This window comes from Peromyscus leucopus, chromosome 22 (genome assembly GCF_004664715.2).
Source record: "Peromyscus leucopus breed LL Stock chromosome 22, UCI_PerLeu_2.1, whole genome shotgun sequence".
Lineage (NCBI taxonomy): Eukaryota > Metazoa > Chordata > Mammalia > Rodentia > Cricetidae > Peromyscus > Peromyscus leucopus.
The window spans coordinates 4,944,819-4,967,901 of NC_051081.1; the positions used below are offsets into that span (position 1 = coordinate 4,944,819).

The window sequence follows — 23,083 nt, forward strand, 5'->3', positions numbered from 1 at the left end:
GCTTCCTCTGGAGGAATTCCCTGATCCCTCCAGGTAGTGACTTTGCCATAACCAGCTGAGTTCTTATGATATATTCCTGCAGCCCGCAGCATTTTGTTTTGTTTTGTTTTGTTTTGTTTTAAGGAAGGCTCTCACTCTGGAGTCACAGCTGGCCTGAAGCTCACTGTGTAGATCCAGTTGGCCTCAAACTCACAGATGTCTCCTTCCCTCAATGCGTTGACAAGTGAATAATAATGACAAGTACAGTCGAACATGCATAGAAATGGAGGTTCTGTTTATAAGCACTACTGTTAGCCAACTTCATTGGTTCCCGTCTTCCTGAGTGTGGAGACAAAACAAACACAGCCAAATCTTATATGCTTAAAGTCAAATCTTATAACCTGAGTTCAATTCTTGTAATGCGTAGGGCACCAATTCCTGCGTGCTCTCCTCTGACCTCTACATGTGCAGCCATTTCCTTCAGCATGTGTTCACACATATATGCCCACCCTAAATAAGTAAATAATAAATAAATAAATAAATAAATAAATAAATAAATAAATAAATAAATAAATTTTAAAGTATCAGTTCTCATCCTTGTGTTTGGTAATGACAATTCTCTTATTTCATGAGTAGTAATAGTCTTGACACACCAACCCCACTGCACCAGAAAAAATCAAATCAGAAAAAAATCAGAAAGGCTCAACAGTTTCCATTTTATCCATTTGTCAATTTTTTTAAAAGGAATATAACCGTGTAGTCTAAAGTGGTCTGAATTTCCAATATACCCTTGAGTGGGCTGGACCTCATAGAGTCCTCTTCCCTCAGAATTCTAACTAGTGAGATTGCAGGCGTGAGCCTAGATGCCCTGTTTCCATCTCCTTAAGAACAATAGCACTAACAGACTGACAGATTAATAGTCTGAGGGAGGACCAATTCTAGATTTTGTCATTTATGTATTTACTAAAAGACTCCAGGATATAAATGGCAAATTTGTCATGAACCTCTTCTCAACCAAGTGAGGTAGATTAACATTGTATCAGCATTAGAGGGATGTGTAGAGAGGCATCAAGACAGATATTTAATATAAGCCGTGGGTTGGGGCTGAGGCTCTGTGGTAGACTGCTGGCCTAGGATGCACTGCACCCTTGGTTCTGATGAATCAGACTGACACCATCTTAATGATGGAAGTGCCTCCATTATAAAGTCAGTACAAGTCCATTTCTGTTTGCTGTAACATTCAAGTTGACCAGATTTAACCTGTTTATGGAATTTGACATGCTCCCTACTCTATTGAGTTTGACTGACACCCTGATAAGGTATGTTCTGCCAAATAATTTTGAAATGTTCAGCCATGTTCCTATGTAACCAAATTTCCTCTGGAAATCTCCTGACCCTTTGAAAAACCCATAGTCCTGCTGGGTTTTGGCTATAGAAATCCTACCTTCTCCTGTGTTCACTGCTGCTTTCTCAAACCCAGCTTTAGGGTGATAGCCTGTCTAACAGAAAGTAAAGCTAACTTGATTCGACCAAATAATTTTGGAAATAGTCTTTACTCTCTTTCAGTGGGATTAGTAGTTCCATCCTCAGCATGGCACAAACCAGCCATGGAGGATCATGCCTGACATCCCAGTACTCATGAGGCAGCAATGGGAGGCTCTGGAATTTGAGATCATCCTCAGCTACAACTGCTGAGTTTGTGGCCACGCTGGGTTACATCAGAGCCTGTCTCAGCACAAATAAGCAATAAAAGCCAGTTGGAAGAGAAAGACTGGAAGCCTTTCCCCACCACGCATGCAAGAGAGATGTGGGATAAAGGGAAATGATGGATGTTATGTAAATAACCTGTAAGGTATCAAGAGCCAGGGAGATGGTTCACAGGGAAAAGCACTCTTATTGTGAAAAGTATGATGCCCTGATTTCAACATTGGATCTACTGAGTGTATCCTGACCCAGTCCCTGTGTCTTGCCTACCTGTAATGGCTATTCTTGGTTGTCAACTTGACCACATCTGGAATTAACTAACATGCAACAATGGAAGGCACATCTGTGAGGGGCATTTGCCTAATTTGAAGTAAGTAGATCTACTGCTAATCTGGGTCTTTGAAGTAGGAACACTCAGGCCTTTAATCTGGATCTTTAAGGTGGGTAGACACACCTTTAATTTGGGCCACACCTTCTGCTAGAAGCCTATATAAGGACTAAGACAAAGGAAGCTTTTACTCTTTCTCTGCTTGCACTCACCTTGCTAGCAAGTCAGTTTCTTCACTGAAATTAGAGTCTACTTCTTTGGGATTCCAGTGTATACTGATGACCAGCTGAGATATCCAGTCTTAGGGACTGAGCAATTCCTGGAGTATTGAACTTTCCAGTCACAGCCGGTTATTGTTGGATAAGCTGGACTGCAGACTGTAAGTCTTTCCAATAAACCCTAAATATGTATTTTAGTTTTCATTCTATAAGCTCTGTTTCTCCAGAGAACTATAATACCAATTTTGGCATGAGAAGTAATTCTGGAACAGTGGCTCTCATCCTTTCTAATGTTGCAACCCTTTAATATAGCTCCTCATGTTGTGGAGATCTCCAATTATAAAAGTATTTTCATTGCTACTTCATAACTATAATTTTGACTGTATCATAATGTAAGTAATGTTTAGAGATAAAGATGTACTAAAGGAGTTGTGACCCACAAGTTGAGTACTGCTGTGAACAACAGAAGTATAAGGATGAAGCTTTTAAATATCTGAAATAGGTTTTCAATTCACCAACAACTGTAGTTACTGAAGACTCTTTTGGGAGATTGGAGAGTACTGAACAAACATGGTGTTAACTATATTACAAACTTAAAGGATATAAATGCATTTGATTATCCTGACTCACCAATTGTTAGTGGCAATGCATTTGGTGACTGTGGGGCCCACAGAGGCTCCCTAGTAAGGCCTTACTCAAGGTCAGAAAATCTGAGCTTGCTTCACCCAATAGGATGATTTGTCCAAAGGTGTGGTTACCAGGTGTTTTGAAGTGTCTACACTTGTTGGTACTTTATACCTCAACCTTGAAAGGGTTAGGTCTTTTGCCCCTCCCCTTGCTGATGTACAAAAAGCCCATCATGAATAAACTCAGGGCGACTGGGTATTGACCCAGGGCCCTCCCAAAGCTATCCTGTGTCTTTATCTTTCCATCTACATCTATATTTCTTCCTATTATTTCTCAATCCTCACTTCTCCCTCCAAGAACCCTTTGACAGGCCAGGGTAGGTCCCTGACAGGTGACACTTTGTATGAGACTTTCTACAGTTTGGGGAAAAATAAGAAAAGTGATGATACTGGTTGGTTGCTCTTAGCACCTCTGGAAAAACTGACAAAGTTTAGGGTTGAGCTCTGTGATAACATTAACCAACTTTTAGCTTCTTACAACACATGGAAGAACAACAATGAACTTGGTGAGAAAATTGGCCAGCTCCAGCTTCATATAAACAGTTTGAAGTTTTCTAATTTTGCCCTGAAAGAGAACCTTCTTTCCAGAAGCCACAGAGCTGAGGTTGTGAAAAACCAAACTGATGCCCTCATTATAAGGCTCACTGAAGTAGAGTGAAAATTCAAGTCTCAGCCATGGCATGTCCTACTGGTTAAAGTAAGGGCCCAATTTGATAAAGAATGAGAACCTGTAACATGGGAAGGGGATGTGTGGAAGGGACCAACTGAAGCACATGACTTTGAACACTCAGATTCTCAACTGAGAAATTTATCTAAACTGGAGAAATAGTACCCTTAGTCCCACCCTTTGAAATACTGACTTTTTCATTTTTGAATGAGGACATTAATCTTTCACTGTCTGCTAAAATATCAGTGACTTTCTCTGAAGGAAATGTTAGACAAAACAATGCTGATGTCCCTCAGGGCCCACCAATACTTGCCTCTAGAACCATAACTGGACTCAATGCAAAGCAGGCTCCTAGAAAAGAAATAGATATTGTGCACACCACTGAAGAGTTTGATATATTTGATAATTTATTCAAGCAGAAGTCTGGGGAAGATGTGTGGGAATGGATTTTAGGTGTGTGGGATAATGGTAGAAGGAACATAAAACTAGATCAGGCTGAGTTTATTGATATGGGCCCTCTGAATGGAGAGTCTAGGTTTAATTTGGAAACTCTCACAGTAAAAAAAAAAAGTGTAAAAAGATTGTTTGAATGGTTGGTTGAAGCATTTGTCAAAAGATGGTATATTCAAAAGGATTTGGAGATGCCAGACACCCTTGGTTTAGTGTCAATGAAGGGATATTAAGGCTGAGGGAAACTGCAATGTTGGAGTGGGTACACAGTGTAAAACCTAATCCTCCATAATGGAAAAGCCCAGATGACATGCCCTTTGCCAATCCTATAAAATGCAAAGTGGTGTAAGGGGCACCAGCACATTTGAAGCTTTTTTTTCACTTTTCATTGTGCTATACCTTAGGGTTGGAAACACTACTGATCAGTTGGATGAATTAAATGCATTAGGTTGAATTGGTTCTTGAGGTAGCAGGGGTCAGGAGGAAACACTGATTGACAAAGACAATGTAATCATAGCTATCACAATGGACAACAGAGATAAAGTCCATAATGGCCCAACCTATAATAATCAGCACAGGCAAAGTGATTTTTTTTTCTTTTGGTATATGACTCATATTGACTTTTTCTTACTGGCCAATCAATCATGGTATTCCCAGGTGTGAAACAGATAAAACACCAACTAAATGTGTGTGATCTGAATAAGCAGAAAAATTCTCTAACGAATGAAAAAAAAAAAGGTGCATTGGACCATGCAAAGTGATTCTCAGCCTGGGAGAAAGTTTTAGATTTGAGACAGTTTGTAGACCTGGAACCCTTGAATGAAGGGATGCCCAGGTTCCCCTGAGGAAGGATCTTGATAAAATATCTAAGTGTTTTATTGTTACCCTTTCTCAAGTCCTTCCCCAAAAGAACCTATGGCCTTTGACAAGGGTAGCTGTATACTGGGGGAAAGGAAACAATCAGACTTCTTGGAGTCTGTTAGACACTGATTCCGGAAGATCCCAAGAAACAGTGTGGCCCTCCAGTTAAAGGAGGGGCTTATAGAGGTCAAGTAATTGGATAAAACCACAAAACTAACAGCTTACAGTTAAAAGAATCCAGTTGTTTGTTGGAATTCCTGGCCATTCCCCCAGCTACATGACCGCACATGCACAGTTCAGAAGCTAAGCAAGGGGCCTTATGTTCTACATGATCCATGTGCTGCGTGATCATGTAATTTGCACACAGCATGATCACGCAATCTATGCACATGCATGGTGTAGCTCCGTAAGCCCATATGCGCATGTGCAGGAGAATCCATAAGAAGTGGGACACAGACTTCTCCCCCTTCTTCTCCTTCTCCTCCCCGTCTTCTCTTTCTGCACGTGTCTCCCACAGGCCTGGTCACACTCTCTTCTGTCCCTCCTCCTAATAAAGCTCTGACAGTGGGTTTTGTTGTGCCTCGTGGCCTTTCTCGCATGGTAACAGCACCGCTTAATGAATAACGCAGCTCTGCCACATTAAAACCAACACCAGTGTTTCCCTAAACTCATCCTGTGGTTCTTTTCCCAATCCCAGAATTGGGAAATTGGGATAGATACACTTAGAAGCTGGCATTGCTTCTCTGACCTGTTGAGTAAGGACTGTTGTGGTTGGAAATGACAAGTGGAAGTCTTAGAGTTGCCTCTTCTAGCTGCACTCCACTGGGCGACACCTGGCCTGGGTACCAGAGAGTGGCACCTACCTCTAACCCAGCTTTTGTTTAGCAGACACCTTTTGTTTCTCTTGTTGCCCTCTATGTGAATCCTGTCTGGGAGTCTCCCAAGGATACAAAGGCCTATGCGAAACTTGGTTCAGGAAACCCGCAAAACTGTGGCCTCTGATGAATCAAGGAATTTGCACTTGGCATTGTATTTTGGGGAGCTCCTTTCAGGTTGTTTTGAACATATGAAAATCAACTGGCTAAACTGTAAATATAGAGAAAAATAAAAATGCCCTGGGACAAGGGAAAGTTTTCAGTCCTTAGAGACTGGATCCCCCTGCAGCCATGAAAGGCTAAATTCATTCTTAAGGTGCCTCTGAGTTTTCTCTCCAAGGATCTGCATTAACCCATACACCCATGCCACAACACTTCGTGACAGCCTTTGACAAGGAAAATAGTGATTCAAAATTAGTATTGCATCCCAGAAGGAATTGCAGAAGTTAGTTCCATCATGAAGAACTTGAAAAATGCTGGGTGGTGGTTCCCACCACAACTACATCTCCCTTTAACTCTTCTATCTGGACAGTGCTGAAGACAGATGTATAATGAAAAAACAATTGACTATCAAAAACTCAATCAGGTAGTGACTCCAATTGCAGTCGCTGTACCAGATATGGTGTCCTTACTTGTGTTGATATTCTGACCTGCCCCTTGGGACTGCCCTGCATCCTTAAAAAGCCTCTTCTTAAAGAAAAATTCCACCCCTTTCTCTCTATTCCCATGAGGCATGCACCCCTCAACACCCTCTCTCTCTTTCCCTCTTTCTCTCTTCTCTCCCTCTTTCCTATCTTCTCTTTGTCTCTCTATTATAATAAACCATTTCTGTGCAGATGTAGCATCTGGGATGTGAATATCCACCCATTGTCCCATTGCCATGCCTGCATGGAGTGGGTCACCCGCCAGCCCACCACTGCATCTGCCCAGCATCTCAGCATATTTCCCTGCACTCACGGGATACCCCCTCCTCCTGCATAATAATTATGACAACTTGATCACATGAACACATCTCCTGGTGAATTATAAACAGCTATTGATCTATCAAGTGTTTTTTTTTTTTTTCTTCAATGTCTGTCCATAATGACCACCAGTGGCAGTTTGCTTTCAGGCCAAGCAGGATAGCTTTGCTGTTTTACTTCAATGATACGTTACCTCTTCAGTCGTGTGTCATAACTTAGCTAGAAGGGATATTGATTGTGTGTCTATTCCATAAAATATCAAATTGCTGCACTATATTTGATGGGCCAAGTGACCAGGAAGTAGTAACCTCATTGAATTCATTGGTAACACTTATGTGAATCAGAGGATGGGACATAAATCCAATCAAAATTCAAGGGCCTTCTACCTCAGTGAAATTCCTAGGAGTTCCCTGGTGTGGGACATGCAGAGATATTTCATCTAAGGTGAAGGATAAGTTATTCACCTTGCTCTTCCCACAACCAAGAAAGCCTTTTGGTTATTGGACCTATTTGGATTCTGGAGACAGCACATTCCTCACTTGGGTTTGTTTCTATGGTACATCTACTAAGTGACATGGAAAGTGTCTACAGTTGTGTGTGGCCTGGAACAGGAGAAGGTTCAGGCTACTCTGCTGGCTGCTACACCACTTGAACCATATGATCCAGCAGACCCAATGGCACTTGCAGTGGCAGTGGCAGATTGTGATGCTGTTTGGAGCCTTTGGATGTCCCCTATAAGTGAATCAAAGATGACTCTTTTGGGATTTCTGAGCAAGGCTCTACCATCATCTTCAGACAACTGTTCTCCTTTTAAGAGACAGTTTGAGACTGTTCTTGTGCCTTAGTAGAAACTGAACATTTGAAAATGTACCATGAAGTTACCATGCAACCCGGGCTGCCTATCATGAGCCTGCAGCAATCTATTATCAAATAAATCATCATGCCTTTAGGTTCGAACTTGTTAATATAGTTAAATGAAAATTAAAACCTTAGTAGCCTTGTGAGGCACTTCTACCCAGTTAGAAATGCAGCTTCCAGATGGCATCATCTGCAACAGTCACTTAACCACATCAAGGGACTGCCTTCTTTGCTTCCATCAGACCTGATCTAAGGTTTCCCAGGTTTTCTGAGAGAACTGGGTAGGGAGAGAAACAAGGGATAATGCCATGCAGTCAGAGAAAAGATAGAGACTTAAACCTTAACATGGAGGCATTGAATTGTTTAATTTCATCTTAGATGAGTTAGGGAAGGGTATATTAAGGAAATGTATTGCCAAGCCAGAGGGACTAGATCCACCCTATTTCTGGGAAATGTATTCTTCCTTAGCTCTCTCTCTCCTCTCTCTCTCTCTCTCTCTCTCTCAATTTCTTTCACTCTCTATCTTTTCCTCTAGAGCTCTTTCTACTTAGGTTATATTCCTTTCATGGTTTATATTGTTCTCATCACCATTAATCTCTTATATTCAAATACTTGATGTAACAGTAGGAGGTGTATCCTTGTGTGTTAACATGTGTCACTGTAGGCAGGATTTGAGTTTTCAACAGTCCAGACCAAAACAAGTGTTTCTTTCTGCCTGCCTGTGTATCAGGATATGAGACTCAGTGCCATGCCTGTCCACCATGATGCTGCTATTCATGATGATAGTAGACTAATCCTCTGTCACTCTAAGCAAGCCTCATAAGAGTCACTGGTCATAATGTTTCTTCACAGCAATAGAAAAGTCACTAAGACAGGTTGTATAATATTTTGACGTATTATCTCTTTGTATCGTGCCCATGTCCAGTGACATTGAGTAAGGCTTATTAAAAAGGAATGGACTATCCTGGCAAAACATATAGTCCATGGTGTGATTATTACTGATGACTCCTGCAGGACCATAGTGAAAAAGAGCAACAATAGGAGCAGGAATTAATGAAACCTGTATGGTTTGAAATGTAAACAACACTGGGTAGTTTCAGAGGGCAGTCATGTGCTGAAACAGAGGCTGTAATTGTCAGGGAGGTTAGGGCCATTAGAGAGCAGGCACCTCTCTTGCTTAGAAATGTAGAAGAGGTGTTGTAAGGGAACTGCCCACCCATCCAAGCATTTAAGTATGGGAGGAAAAGGAAGGTGATTCCTAGTCCGAAAAACAAACTTCACACAGAACATTCTGCTGCTCTGTTTGAGTGGGGACAGGTCCATTCAAAGCTAGAACCTCGTGTGGTGGTGTTATCTATGTGCTACTTTTTTCTTGAAAGAAGAAAGATGAAATGTTTAATGGTCAAAGCACGAGTGAGGAGACTGTGAGAGTTCATTGCATGAATACATGATGATGAAGCCTGGGTTGCATTTCAAGACCAAAACATGCTGAGATACCCAAGCTTTGAGACTCTGCATTGAAAAGAATAGAGGAGAAAAGAGAATATAGAATAGCTGCATGAAGTTAGTGGAAGTAGCAAAGAGAGAGCTAGCTGTATGAGAAGTTGCAGTGAGAAAGAGCCATCTAAGCCTTTTGAAACTGAGGCCCCAGGTGTCTGAGACAGAGCTGCAGGGTTTGACGTTTGCCCTGCAGGGTTTCAGTTTTGCCTTGGTCCAATATTCCCTTACTTCTTTGAAAGGGAAATGTATATTCTGTGCCATTGTGTTTGGGGCATACATAATTTATGTTCTGATTTTATAAGATGGCACATTCAAAATATTGCCTTGATTTTCGGAAGAAACTTTGGACATTAGAACAGTGATGAGACTGTTACGTAATACGGAGAACTTTGAGGTTCTGCTGCAATGCCAATCTCTGCAGGTCTGAGACAGTTCTGTCCTTGGGGTGGAAGCCAGAGATGGAAACACCTAAGGGACCTGCTCCTATCACTCCAGCCTCATTAGCCAATCAGGGCTCCAGATAGACTGCCTGACAGAATGGGGCGGGCACTTCCGGTCCGCCATGCTGCAGGGAGACACTCTTGTTCCATGTCCTGCTCTGTGACCCGCTGCCGGGAGCTGTGAGGAGAGCGGGTCGAGTTCGGAATCCGCTATGGTGAGCGAGGGGCTGCCGGCCCCACGCGGGGAGGAGCCGCGGGAGCCGGTGTGGGGTCCCGGGGCTGCGGGAACCGGCGTCCGGTCGCGGCGGCCTGTGAGGTCACGTGAGTTCCCTGAGGCTCCTGCTGTCCCTGCAGCTCTCGAGTCCTGTGGCCTCAGAATAACTTCCGGCTGCGGCTGCGGCTGCACTTAACGCGGGCTTGGGTGAACTGTGTGAGGATTTGTCCTTATTTCCCACGTCACTATGCAGTGCACGCGCATGCGCAGCTATCATCTTTGCTGTGAAAAGCAGTTAACTGGCAGAGTTCTGGTTTCTCTAGTGTCTTCTGGAAGTTCTGCACTTGGCACTGAACATTCAGGTGTAGATCCATCTGCAGTTAATTCTGTGCAGGGCGTAACGTCTGCGTCATTAACACATCTGCATGTGGATGCCAGGGTGGTCCAGTCACGTGTGTCAGCAAGGCCAGACTTACTGAGTTTCCTGGCGTCGTGTGTCACAATTGACTCTATATTAATTGCGTCTTTATTTCTAAGTCTTCTCTTAGTTTTTCTTGATCTCTTTATTCTTTCCCAATAGTACGTAGAAAGTTCTAGGCCAGCTACTGCTGCTGCACAGTGAGAGCCTGAAAGGACCAAGCAGACGCCATAACAGGCTGCTCAGTCTTCTCTCAGAGATCAGGCCTCAATTTCAGTTTCCTGAGACTTGAGCAAGCAGTTTCTGGGAGGGCTATGACACAGTTCTTGCAGTAGCTCCCTTTCTGCATGTACTCTGACCCTGACCGCTCAAGGTTCAGCCAGTTGTTTACTGTCAAGGACCCCTCACCAACTTAGAGCAATGTGCATGGGGTCAATGTGAATGTGTGAGGCCAGCCAGCCTCCATGGCAGCTCAAGGACAGTGCCGGGCACTGATCAGTTCCCCAATCAGTATGTGTAAGCCAGCCACCCATGCAGCTCAAGGACAAAGCTTGGGACTTGTCCTGGCCTGCCCCAAAATGAAAACTGTAACCCCCAACCACTAAATTCACATATTACATACCCTCACGCAGTCATAAGATGCAAAGGCTTGTACCACCCAGCTTGCAGTTTTTCCCTTTAAAAACCCAAGCTTGGCTTGCTTGCTATCAGTAACCTTGTGTGTGCATCGATATCGCTCTGTGTGGTGTTTCAGGCGGTTCTCGAACATGGCCATCTCAGAAACCTTAAAAAAGTATGTCTGTTACTCTGTTTTAGTCACATTCTCTCTGCCTGATAAAGTTCATGGAATTAAACTTGAGTTCCCTGCAAAAGCAGTATGTTCTTAACACCTGAGCCATCTCTTCAGCCAAAAATCCAAGTATTACATTTCTGTGACTTTGAAACATTTTTACTTTTTCAAACATTTAAAAGTTGGTTCGTTAATCAGTATGAAAGCATTCAAATAATTATGAGGATCAACTTAGTATGCCAGACTTTGTTGATTCCCCAGGGGGGGGGCTTACCCTCTCTGTGGAGTGGATAGGGGTAGGGTTATGGGGAGGGCAAGAGAAGGGGAGGGAGGGGAACTGGGATTGGTATGTAAAAATGAAAAAAAATTAATTAAAAAAACAAAAAAAGAAAAAGAAATTCATATGATACACTAGTAAAATTACATTCAAGAGGGTACTCACCTTTAACAAAACTTTCTGTTTGTCAGCTACGTTACATTGAGACCAGGTCTCACTGCATAGTCCTAGCTGGCCTTGAATTCAAGAATTCAAGATCTTTCTGCCTCTGACAATCTAGGATTAAAGGCCTAAGCTACTATACCTGGTCATATTTATAATATTTATGTAACATTTACATAAACTATCATAAACTGATAGGTTAATAAGAAAAACAATTGCCTTCTAGATCTCAAGTAAACTGCCTTCACAGCATGCTTTTTAACATTGTCTGGGGCTTTCCCCATAGCTTTCATTTCAGTTTCTGTTAAGCTTTACTTGTTCATTTTATTTTTTGTTTGTGCATGACTCCATAAATGTATATGGTTGCTACTTCTCTCTGAGGCCAGAAAAAGGTTGGATTTATTGGAGTTATAGCATGTAAGCCAACTACTGTGTGTGGGACACCAGACTCAGGTCCTCTGCAAGAGCAACACAGTCTTAAAAGCTGATCCTCCCCTGCAGGCACTGCAGGTTTCTAAAGCTGATGAGCCAGTACCCTTGGAAGATGTTTTTTTTTCTGGTTGTTGTTTTTTTTTTTTTTTTTTTTTTTTCTTAGTTGATTATCTTTTTTTCCTTTTATTTTATTTTACAATACCATTCAGTTAACTTTACTTTTCTAACGACATAAACCTAGCAGTCAAATAGCACCCACTCAATGCTATTTGATACTCTCAAAAAGACCAGGAGTCAGTATAGAATTCTTGATCATAGTCATCATGGCTGTCTTCATGTTCACAAGTAAGATGGTGTAAATAAACACAAGCTTATGCTTTGAAATTGCCAGATGTTTGTTGTGTTTGAATGTGAAGATACTTGACCTCAGCAGGGTCATCTGGGAAGAGAAAGCCATCTTCATCCACCAATAACTTGCTTTCTGGTCTTTTTAGCAATTGCTTATATGTTGTGGCAATAGTACCACATGCAGCTCAGGCCCATCCATGAACTGTCAATAACTGTCCAGCCATTATATAATCACCATTAGCATGTGACTCCACCTTCTATTTTCCAAGTTCAGGTAGAAATGAGTAGTCATTTTTAGTCTGGATTCAGATAGCTCTAGTTCATTTTTTACCTCTCAAGATAGTATGTGAGTACTGTTAATTAATGCCATCTCTCCTTCTAGAGTTTTAAATGAATTGGTTAGTGCATAATTAGGCATTAGACATTTTGGTTTTGCTGAAATAGCACTGGAAATACCAAGCACAGCTCATGCAGCTGGGAAAGAATTGGTAAGTGAATTTCTTTTTCCTGCCATGCCCTAGCTTGCTTAGGATGTAAAGTTAGCGTTTTCATAGGTTATCATAAGTCCTCATTAGGAAATGGAGGGAATTTATGATAGGATATATTGTCAAATTCCTCACCCTATGATTCAGGGACATTCTTAGGAAATGGAGGATAGGTATTTAAAGGAGGTCCCAATAAGGGAGCTGAGGGAACTGTCACCACCTTTAACTGGTGCTGTTTTTACTTGACCTATGTTATCTTTTTAGTTTTAATAATACTGATTGGCATATTCTGCTCATTGATCATGAGGCTCTGCTCTCAGGAATGTAAAATGATATAGAGAGGAACTGTAGGAGAAAATGCAGGAATGTCCTGGTGGTCAGTCTATCTTGTACACTGCACTTCTAAATAACAAGCATGGCCCACCATGCTCCTGAATATTCCCCAAAGTCAGAACATTGAATTATAAAGTAGCATGGGTAGTCAGTAGCTGGCCTGCTGACCTGTCTACACTCTCCACGTCTTCTTTTATGTGCTACTTCTGCATAGAGATCTGGTGGGTTGTATGACTGCTCACTTTTCAACCCAAGGTGATGTGCTAACCAATTATATATAGTCAATAGACTTCCACTGTATAAGTAGTTGCTCATGTGAAGTAAAGTAGATGATGTTCCATGAAACCATCCCTGGAGTGGTTCTTCTCTATGTCCTTTACTGACCCATGGGCATTGTGGCCTTGTTGGGGGACACACAGGTAATAACTGTAACAGCAACTTGGCACCCAACATGGGTGATTTGTTTTTTCTTTTTTCTTTCAGGAAGGGTCTTACTAATTCATCCTCGCTTGCCTGAAACTTATGATATAAAGCAGGTTCATCTATGCCTCCCCAGTGCTAATATTAAAAGTGTATGTCACTGTGCCCAGCCTCAGTGTTTACTATTAAAATGTCGCTACCTGGAGGATGGAGCTTGGTAAGGAAAAAACATGCAAGGCTAACCTCAGCTATTTACTGAACTTGAGGCCAACCTGAGCTACTTGAGACTATTTCCTTCTCAAACAAAAACAGCTATGTGCAATCATGCACAGTGTAATACCAGGACTCAGGAGGCAGAGACATAAGGATGGAAGCAAATTTAACCTAATGTTTGCATAGTTCTATTCCAACCAGGTCTACATAGGGAAACCTTGTCCCCTCAGCAAAACAGCAATAGATGTCATAACCCATGAAAATAGACTACCTACAAGTGGTTAAAGTGCTTGCTTCTGAGCCTGATGATTTGAGTTCAATCCCCAGGACCCACATGATGGAAAAAATGACTCTCACAATTTGTTCTCTTACTTCTACATGTGTGCAGCACTTAAGACACCATGCATGGAAAACAGGGTGCTGGGAATGTAGGTCATGGGTAGAATACCTGACCAAGCATGTGAAAGCTTTGGATCCCATCCTAGCACCTCAGAAAAACATCTTGATTAAGTCAGGATTCCTCTTTGCTGTCCCTGATCTCCTGCACCTCCCTGTGCAGCCCATGCTAGTCTGGATGCTGGGATTACAGGCATGTGTCACCTAGTCGGCTTGGTATATTATGTAAAAATCTCTAAAGAGTTATAGTAAAGACTTCTGAATCAAACTGAAGTACTAACAGCAGAATGCATTTACACTCCTCTTGCCCCAGGAGTTCAATCCAGCAGGGCATAGGCTCTGGCAGCTCCTTTCTGTTCTCTCCAACTTCAGAGGTTACTAATCCAGGTTTCTATTGAATCCAGTTAAGGTGAATCATCAATGTACTGGATAGCTTTATGACAACTTGACACAAGCTAGAGTCATTTGAGAGGAGAGAGCCTCAATTGAGGAAATGCTTCTATAAGATCTAGATGTAGGCAAGCCTGGAAGATATTTTTTTAATTAGTGATTGATTGGGAAATGCCCAGCCCATTGTGGATGGGTGCCACCCGTGGTCCTAGGTTTTATAAGAAAGCAGGCTGAGCAAGCCATGGTGAACAGGCCAGGGGGCAGCACCTTCCATGGCCTCTGCATCAGCTCCTGCTTCCTGGTTCCCACCCTGCTTGAGTTCCTGTCATGCCTTCCTTCCTGAGCATGGGGAGCAGGAGCTCTTGTGTGGAAACATGCTTATTGTTGACCTTACCATGCAGAGAGCATAGCTCTACTGCTTTTATTGTCTCCATGGAAGGCAGATTTGCTGACTAGGTGAGCCCTAGTTTCTCTGTTATCTTCTCAAAGTTCTGAACTTCCCACTTAACACACAGGTGTAGGATCCCACTGGAATTAATTTTGTATGGACCTTAAAATTTGTGTTATTAATACATATCATAAATGCCACCATGTTCCATTCACATGTGTTAGTAAGGCCATACTTACTGTGTATTCTAGTCTCATTGGTTAACACTGACTATTTTTATTGTTTTCTTATGTCTCTTTGCTTTGGTGTTCTATTGATCTCTTTATTCTTCCCCAGACAGTAAATCTTTCTGGTAGTTAGTGTTCAAAGTTTTGAAGTTAGATGATGTCACTGTGTGTGCTGTTTATTCAATCTTACGTTGATCTCATTTTCATTCTTGATGACCTTTTGCCATCAGTTTTCTGTTGTTGATGGCACAAATTATTAGATTTTTATTGGATTTTATTGAATCTCTGGCTGAAATTCTCAATTCCTGTAATATTCTATTGACATAATATCCAAAAAGGCAGCAAAGCACAAGGTTGCTTTCTTATCAATGTTGGCTCAGCTCCCTGCTTGGACTTTCCCATCCTCCATCAGACACACATCCCAGTGGGATCCACACTTCTCAAAGTTTAAATGTGCATTATTAAACCCTTTTCTTTAAAAAGACAGTTTAGTTAGGCTAGCATGAATATAGGAGGAGATGGTACCTATGGCCTAGGCAGGTAGGTCCCACACTGCAAAGGAGTAGAGAAAAGAATGCTATGATCTCAATCAGAGAAAGTTGAGTCCATCCATATATCTTACCATTCATATTATAACTGGAAGCCAAGCATTGTCTTCCAGGTGTTTCACCTCCTCAGCCTCCAGACACAAAATATTCCTTGACCCATTTTATCGCAGTAGATTATGGTCTGGGCTGTGATCAGATGGATCTGTGACTCTCCGTGTAGGCTGGAATTTTAAGACCTTCAGAATCCAACTTGCTAAACTAGTGAAATTGGATTTAAAACCTTAGTAGCCTTGTGAGGCACTTCTACCCAGTTAGAAATGCAGCTTCCAGATGGCATCGTCTACAGCAGTCACACTGAAGACTTGAAGAGACTGACTGCCTTCACTGCTTCCAGCAGACCCGATCCCAGGTTTCCGGTTCTCCAAGGGAACTCAGTAGGGAGGGAAAGAAAGGATAATGCCATGGACTCAGAGAAAAGATAGGGACTTAAATCTAAGTTTGGAGGTCTTATGTTGTTTAGTCTTTTCCTAGATAATATAGGGAAGGTTATATTGATAAAGCCTATAACTGGGCAAGAAGTACAGGCCCACCCCCAATTTGGGTTAATATTTTCTTCCTTTTAGTTCTCTCTCTCCCTGCTTGCCCAACCTCCACCCCTTCCCTTTCCCTCTCCCTCCCTATTGTTCTCACTCCCTGTTTTTTCTTCAATTTATTTCACTCTTTTCTTTTAGAGTTCTTTCTACTTAGGTTACATTTCTTTCATGGTTTATATTTGCCTCAGGCTCTTATCTTTGAATGTTCGGTCCTCAGTGGAACTAATTGTGTAAAACTAGGAGGTATGCCCTTGTGAGAGTAGGTGAGTCTTGTTTGTTAAGGTGGAACGATAGGTGGGCTTTAAGGTTTCAAAAGCCCAAGTGAAGAAAGTGTTTCTTTCTGCTTTTATGTCTGTGTATCAGGATGTTAGTCTCAACACCATGCATGCCTACCTTGATGCTGCCATTCATGATGATAATGAACTAATCCTCTGTCTGTGTAATCAAGCCCCCAATTAAAAACCTTGCATTATAGCAGTCACCTTGGTCATAGTGTTTCTTCACAGCAATGGGCCAGTAACTAAGATAGATATTTTTGTGTAATATTTTGGCGTGTTGTCTGTATGTATTCTTCCCATAACTTGTGAAAATGAGTAAGGCTAAATTAAAACAGTCATGGACTGTCTTCACAACATTTAGTCTGTTGCACGGTCATTACTGATGACTCATGCAGATCCGTAGAGGAAAAGAGCAACAGTAGGGAAAGAAATTCATGAAACCTGTGTGTTTTGGCAAGAAAAACAGCACTAGGTGGTTTCAGATGACAGTCCTGGATTCTTCCTCTGTGCTTTCAGTTCAGCGCTGTTGCAGCCATCTGTTTGGCAGAGTCAAGGCCCCAGTGAGGAGACTGATTGTTAATTGTTTGAAGATGTGAAAATGAAGACTGGGTAGCATTTTGAGACCACTAGATGTTGAGATACCCAAGCTCTGAGACATTGCCATGAATATCTGGATGTAGGATGTGGAAGAAGCAAGAAAGAGAGGTGTGAAAAATGTCAAAGAGAAGGAGCCATCTAAGCCTTTTAAAACTATAGCCCCAGGTGTCTAACAGAGAGCAGCAGGATTTGGTGTTTGCTCTGCAGGGTTTCAGTCTCATATTGGTTCAGTCTTTCCTTACTTCTTTGAAAAGGAAATGTGTATACTGTGCCATTGTTTGTTGGGTAGATATAATGTGTATACTGTGCCATTGTGTGTTGGGTAGTTTTTTGATTTCACAAGATAACACATTCTGGAGACTGCCTTCAGTGTCAGAAGAAACTTTTTACATTCTAACAATGTTGGGACTGTTATAGAATATGGATATTTTTGTGGTTAGACTAATTGCATTTTGGATTATGGGTTGAGTATGAAGCTATCATGACCTGTGTCAATACATGGTAGGTTGAATGAAAACTCTCCCAAGTACAAAGATGTATTTGAGACCTGTGGTTTGTAGTTTTCATAGGGGTGCATATGGTACCTCTAGGATGAGCAGCCTTTCCAGAGTATGTTAGTATTTGGGGATAGGTGTTGAGTGTTTATACCCATGACCACACTTGTCTTCTTTCTGTGGTTGAAGCTGAGCAGTCCCCTTCCTTCTCATGCAGCCATGCCATTACCATCATAACAAACTCCATTCCTAAATAATGTAAGATAAAATAGATGTAATTGCTTTTTCTTGCTAAGCCATTTTTCTGCCCTGATGTTTTTATTTTTATGTATTTGATGATAGAATTAGGTTTTTGTATATGTGAAAATTTGCTTTTGTGCTGAGCTTTACCCACTTCTTTACTTTTAAACTCTGGCAAAAAGTATCATTGTTGACCACCAGGATGACATACATTCATGGCGATACTGATCTCCTGAATCATTACATTGCAGATGTGTAACTTTCTCCATATAGTTATGCATGTTTTAATTTTTGAAATGTGTGCATGGGTCTTTTGCATATGTGTGTGTGTGTATGTATGTTTACTGTGTGTGTGCCTGGTGTTCACTGAAGTCAGAAGAGAGCACTGAATTCTCTTGAACTGGAGTTACAAATTGTTGGGACCTCCAAGTGAGTACTGGGGATTGATTCAGGTCCTCAAAAGTAGCAGGTGATCTTAACTGTTGACCCATCTTTATACTCTATTGGGTTTAGTTTGTTGTTTGTTTGAATTTTTTAGCATCAACTTTTACTCACTAATGTTTTTGAGGAACCTTTTGATATGTCAGTCACTCATTAAAAATGCATTTCTTCAATATGAATATTATATTACCCTTAGAGTTTAGGTGAGGCACTCCATTTTGCTGAAAGACAAGTACATTTATGAAGTGGATTTTTAACTCATTGGTGGAATTTAGTGTGAGCCCTGAGTGTTCTCTTTTTTGTCTTTGTTTGTTTGAGACAGGGTCTCCTGGAAATCTTTATCCAGACCAGGCTGGCCTGGAAATCATGAAGATTTACTTGTCTCTGCCTCCTGAGTTTTGTTATTAAAAGTATGCACCATCATACCCATCTTGTCCATCCTTTTATGATGTCAGTAATTTTGATACAATTTAGTTGATGTTTACTCAATACTATTGCTCTGTTTGCATGTTTCTCTATATATGTAAGTTAGCATTTTTATTGGAATGTCACATACTGTTCAGAGGGCCCAGAAATGATAGTCATGGTCCTCCTTTTCTGTTTCCTTCTAAAATGATTTGGTGATTGCATTTGAAATTCTGTTGAGCACACAGAATTATGTAAATATATTCACAATGAAGTGTACATTTGAAATGTATTCAATCTCAACATTTCTATTACATATGTATATGGGATATTTTAGGATGCAGTGACCTATGAAGATGTGCATGTGAACTTCACTCAGGAAGAGTGGGCTTTGCTGGATTCTTCCCAGAAGAATCTCTACAAAGATGTGATGTTGGAAACCTATGAAAACCTCATCTCTGTAGGTAAGAATGTGAGCTTTCTGTCACATTTTAGCTTAAGGGACAAGCCTTTCTTGGAGATTGGTGTTCCACTGTGATTTCAACTCAAATTTTGCATAATTTTCAATAATATATCATACATTTTTGGTACTATATTTTAGGCTACAAATGGGATGACCAGAATAGTGAAGAACATTGTCAAAGTTCTAGAAGACATGGAAGGTAATTTTCACCTGCAAGGAGATACATTTATGCCTTTGAAGAAATTTTAATATGCCCTGATATTTAATGAAAAACAACAGTGTGAATAATTACAGCTTTGTGATGATTATTAAATTCCTGCAACATTATGTACTTCTGTTTCAGGTAGCATGATCTGTTTGCAATGCAGTCTTCTAAGAAACAAGACAAGGAAACACTGCCTTAACAAATGTCACCATATTAATCATAGCCCTGTTGTAGAATTATCCATCCATACAGTTTCATTCCATTCAAGTATTGAAAAGGCATTCATATTCATTGGGGGATTTGGGTGTGTCTAAGACCTTTTATAAGCAAATAGTGCATAGTAAAGCTATTGTTACTCATATACTTCTAGTGATTTATCATAGTTTAGTGAGAAGGGCAGTTTGTAACAATCAAGAAGCGTGTTGTGGTGGAGAGACCTTAATCTCTATACCAAATCTCTATGAAGAATGAAAAGTTAAACTGTGAATGCAATGTGAAAACCTTTTGTTTGTAATTGTTGCTTTAATAGGTATATCAACTGTCATTCTAGATATAAGCCATGTGAGCATAAGGGATATGGAAAGAAGCAATGTACCTCTCTCTCTCCCAGAAAAATTGGAAGATATGTAGTATTTCCCACTATGAGAAGACATGGTGATCGTGATTTAAGTGTACAATTAATTGGATTTCCAATTAATTCATTGGAAATATATCAACATACTTACACTGGGGGAAAACCTTATGAGGACAAGGAATATGGAAATTCTTCAACCTGTCCTGGTTCAAATTGCACATGTAATGTGACTCACACTTCAGGAAAATGTTTTGAATGTGATCAGTGTCGTAAAGCTCTGAATTTTTCTAGTTCTCTTCAAAGAGGAGAAATAACTCACATAGGGAAAGGATGCTGTAAATGTGAGCCATGTACTAAAGACTTGAACCGTCACAGGTATATTCAAACATGTAGAAGATCTGATAATGAAGAGGAACCCTATGAATGTAAACAATGGGATAAAACATTTAGATCTGATTCCTCTTTACATTTACATGAAAGAATTCCTTTGAAAATAAAACACTATGAATATAATCAAGGTGATAAAGCCTTTGCATATCATAGTTATCTTCAGAATGGATGTCATCAGTATGGAAAGGCCTTTCAATGTCACAATTACCTTCAAACACATGAAACAACTCATACTGGAGAGAAACCCTGTGAATGTAATCAATTTGGCAAAGCCATTGCAAGTACTGGTGATTTTTACAGGGATGAAAGAATTCATACGGGCAGGAAACTGTATCAGTGTAATCAATGTGGTAAAGCCTTTGCACAGAAGAGTAATCTTCTCAGGCATGAAAGAAGTCATACTGGAGAGAAACCCTATGTTTGTTATCAGTGTGGTAAAGCCTTTGCAGATAACAGCAGTCTTCACAAGCATGAAAGAAATCATACTGGAGAGAAACCTTATGAATGTAATCAATGTGGTAAAGCCTTTGCAAATTCCAGTAATCTTAAACAACATGTAAGAAATCATACTGGAGAGAAGCCCTATGAATGTAATCAATGTGGTAAAGCCTTTGCATATCCTAGTAGTATTCAAAGGCATGAAAGAAGTCATACTGGAGAGAAGCCCTATGAATGTAATCAATGTGGTAAAGCCTTTGCACAAAAGATTAATCTTCACAAGCATGAAAGAAGTCATACTGGAGAGAAACCCTATGTTTGTAATCAATGTGATAAAGCCTTTGCAGATAGCAGTACTCTTCAAAAGCATGTACGAAGTCATACTGGAGAGAAACCATATTTATGTAATCTATGTGGTAAAGCCTTTGCACAGAAATGTCATCTTCTCAGTCATGAAAAAATTCATACTGGAGAGAAACCCTATGAATGTAATCAATGTGGTAAAGCCTTTGCTGAGAAAAGTCATCTTCACAGGCATGAAAGAAGTCACACTGGGGAGAATTCCTATGAATGTAGTCAATGTGGTAAAGCTTTTGCATATAACAGTCATCTTCACAGGCATGAAAGAATACATACTAGAGAAAAATCCCATGAACATAAGAGGTAAAACCTTGTACATCAGGCAGAGACAAAATCATTTTGGAGATGCCAGTACCATGGGGTGTCCACCAAGATCATCAGCAGTGGTAAAGTGGAACCAGTAAGAGCCTAGAAGAAAAGTTGTGGGAACTGCCAAGGGTGGAGCCAGAGAAGCCCTGAAGATTGGGAGTGGATTCCAGTCATTAGTAGTGGAGTTATTTATACTGTTAGAGTTTTTTTTTTCCTTCTTTCAGATGTTACTGACCTAATTCATCCCTTTTGAAGAGAGAAGGTATTTAACTTAATTTTGACAAAATTTTTACAAAAGCCATAGTTGAAAGACTTTGAACTTTTAAAAGAGATCTTGGATTTATTGTGAGATTGAATATTTTTAAGGAAATAATTTTAATGTGTTTGAATTTGTAAAGATTATAGGACTTTTATTAAAGTTATTTATGTTTTTAATGTGAGATCTTGGGAATGAATAAGAAAGGAAGGGTTGTGACTTAATAGTGATGTTTGTGTGTCAAGTTGGCAAAAGGTCAGTTGTACTGGCTAGTTTTATGTCAATTTCACACTAGAGTTGTGTGAAAGGAGGAAAACTCAAGAAAATGCTTCCATAAGATCCAGGTATAAGAGATTTTTTTTAAAAAAATAATGATTGATTGGTAAAGGCCCTGGGATCTATAAGAAAGGTTGAGCAAGGCATGGGAAGCAAGCCACTAAGAAGCATCCCTCCATGGCCTCTGCATCAGCTCCTGCCTCCAAGTTCCTGCCCTGCTTGAGTTCTTGTCCTGACTTCCTTCAGTGATGAACAGTAATGCTTAAATGTAAACCAAATAAACCCTTTTCTGCCCATCTTGCTTTTTGGTCATGGTGTTTCATTACCAAAGTTCTAACTAAGACATCCTGTCTCCAAAAATTAATAAAAAAGGGTTATGGACAGATGGCTCAGCAATTAAGCACACTGGCTATTCTTCTAGAGGACAGTTTCAATTCCCAGCACCCACATGGAAATTCACAACTGTCTGTAAGTCCTGTTCCATTTTACCCAACACTTTCACACAGTCTTACCTACAAACAAAACACCAATGCATGTAAAATAAACTATGAAAAAGACTATATCGCCGGGCGGTGGTGGCGCATGCCTTTAATCCCAGCACTCGGGAGGCAGAGCCAGGCGGTTCTCTGTGAGTTCGAGGCCAGCCAGGGCTACCAAGTGAGTTCCAGGAAAAGGCGCAAAGCTACGCAGAGAAACCCTGTCTCGAAAAACCAAAAAAAAAAAAAAAAAAAAAAAAAAGACTATATCAAATTATAAAACTTTACTTAACATAGTCTGGACTCAAGTAAATCTTTTGTTGTCTTCATTCTGTGTTTACAATTACATTAAGAAGCAATGTTCTGAGTCCATTCACAGAGGGATAGATCATTCAATTCTTCAATGACCAAATAGTAGGGAATTTCATCACCTTTAAGTGATAGAAGACAGAAACATTAGTGTTGTATCTTCATCTTCTACATTATAGTGACATATTGGTGAGTTGGGGATTTGACTCAATAATAAAGCTGCTGTTGGGTACCCAATTTGGTTCCTAGCACCCACATCAGATGGCTCAGAACTACTTTTAAAGCTTTGTCCTGGAGATCTGATGCACTCTTCTGACTTACTTGGGCACCAGGTATCAAATGGTGCAGATATATATGTATTTGTGTGTGTGCAAGTGTGCATGACTCCATATTTTTAAAAGCTTTCTTCA

At 40.6% G+C, this 23,083-nt stretch overlaps 1 protein-coding gene across 1 annotated transcript in view; it reads left to right on the forward strand.

Annotated features, from left to right (window-relative positions):
• Positions 1 to 21,785, forward strand: part of LOC114688526 (zinc finger protein 709-like) — a 42,345-nt gene extending 20,560 nt beyond the window's left edge. Inside the window, exons 5-9 of the mRNA XM_028863104.2 lie at positions 9,707 to 9,826; positions 9,883 to 9,958; positions 18,955 to 19,081; positions 19,219 to 19,279; positions 19,815 to 21,785. Coding sequence (XP_028718937.2) covers positions 9,707 to 9,826; positions 9,883 to 9,958; positions 18,955 to 19,081; positions 19,219 to 19,279; positions 19,815 to 21,354 — 1,924 coding nt within the window. The 3' untranslated portion in view covers positions 21,355 to 21,785. The remainder of the gene's footprint in view (positions 1 to 9,706; positions 9,827 to 9,882; positions 9,959 to 18,954; positions 19,082 to 19,218; positions 19,280 to 19,814) is intronic.
• Positions 21,786 to 23,083: the final 1,298 nt, after the last annotated feature.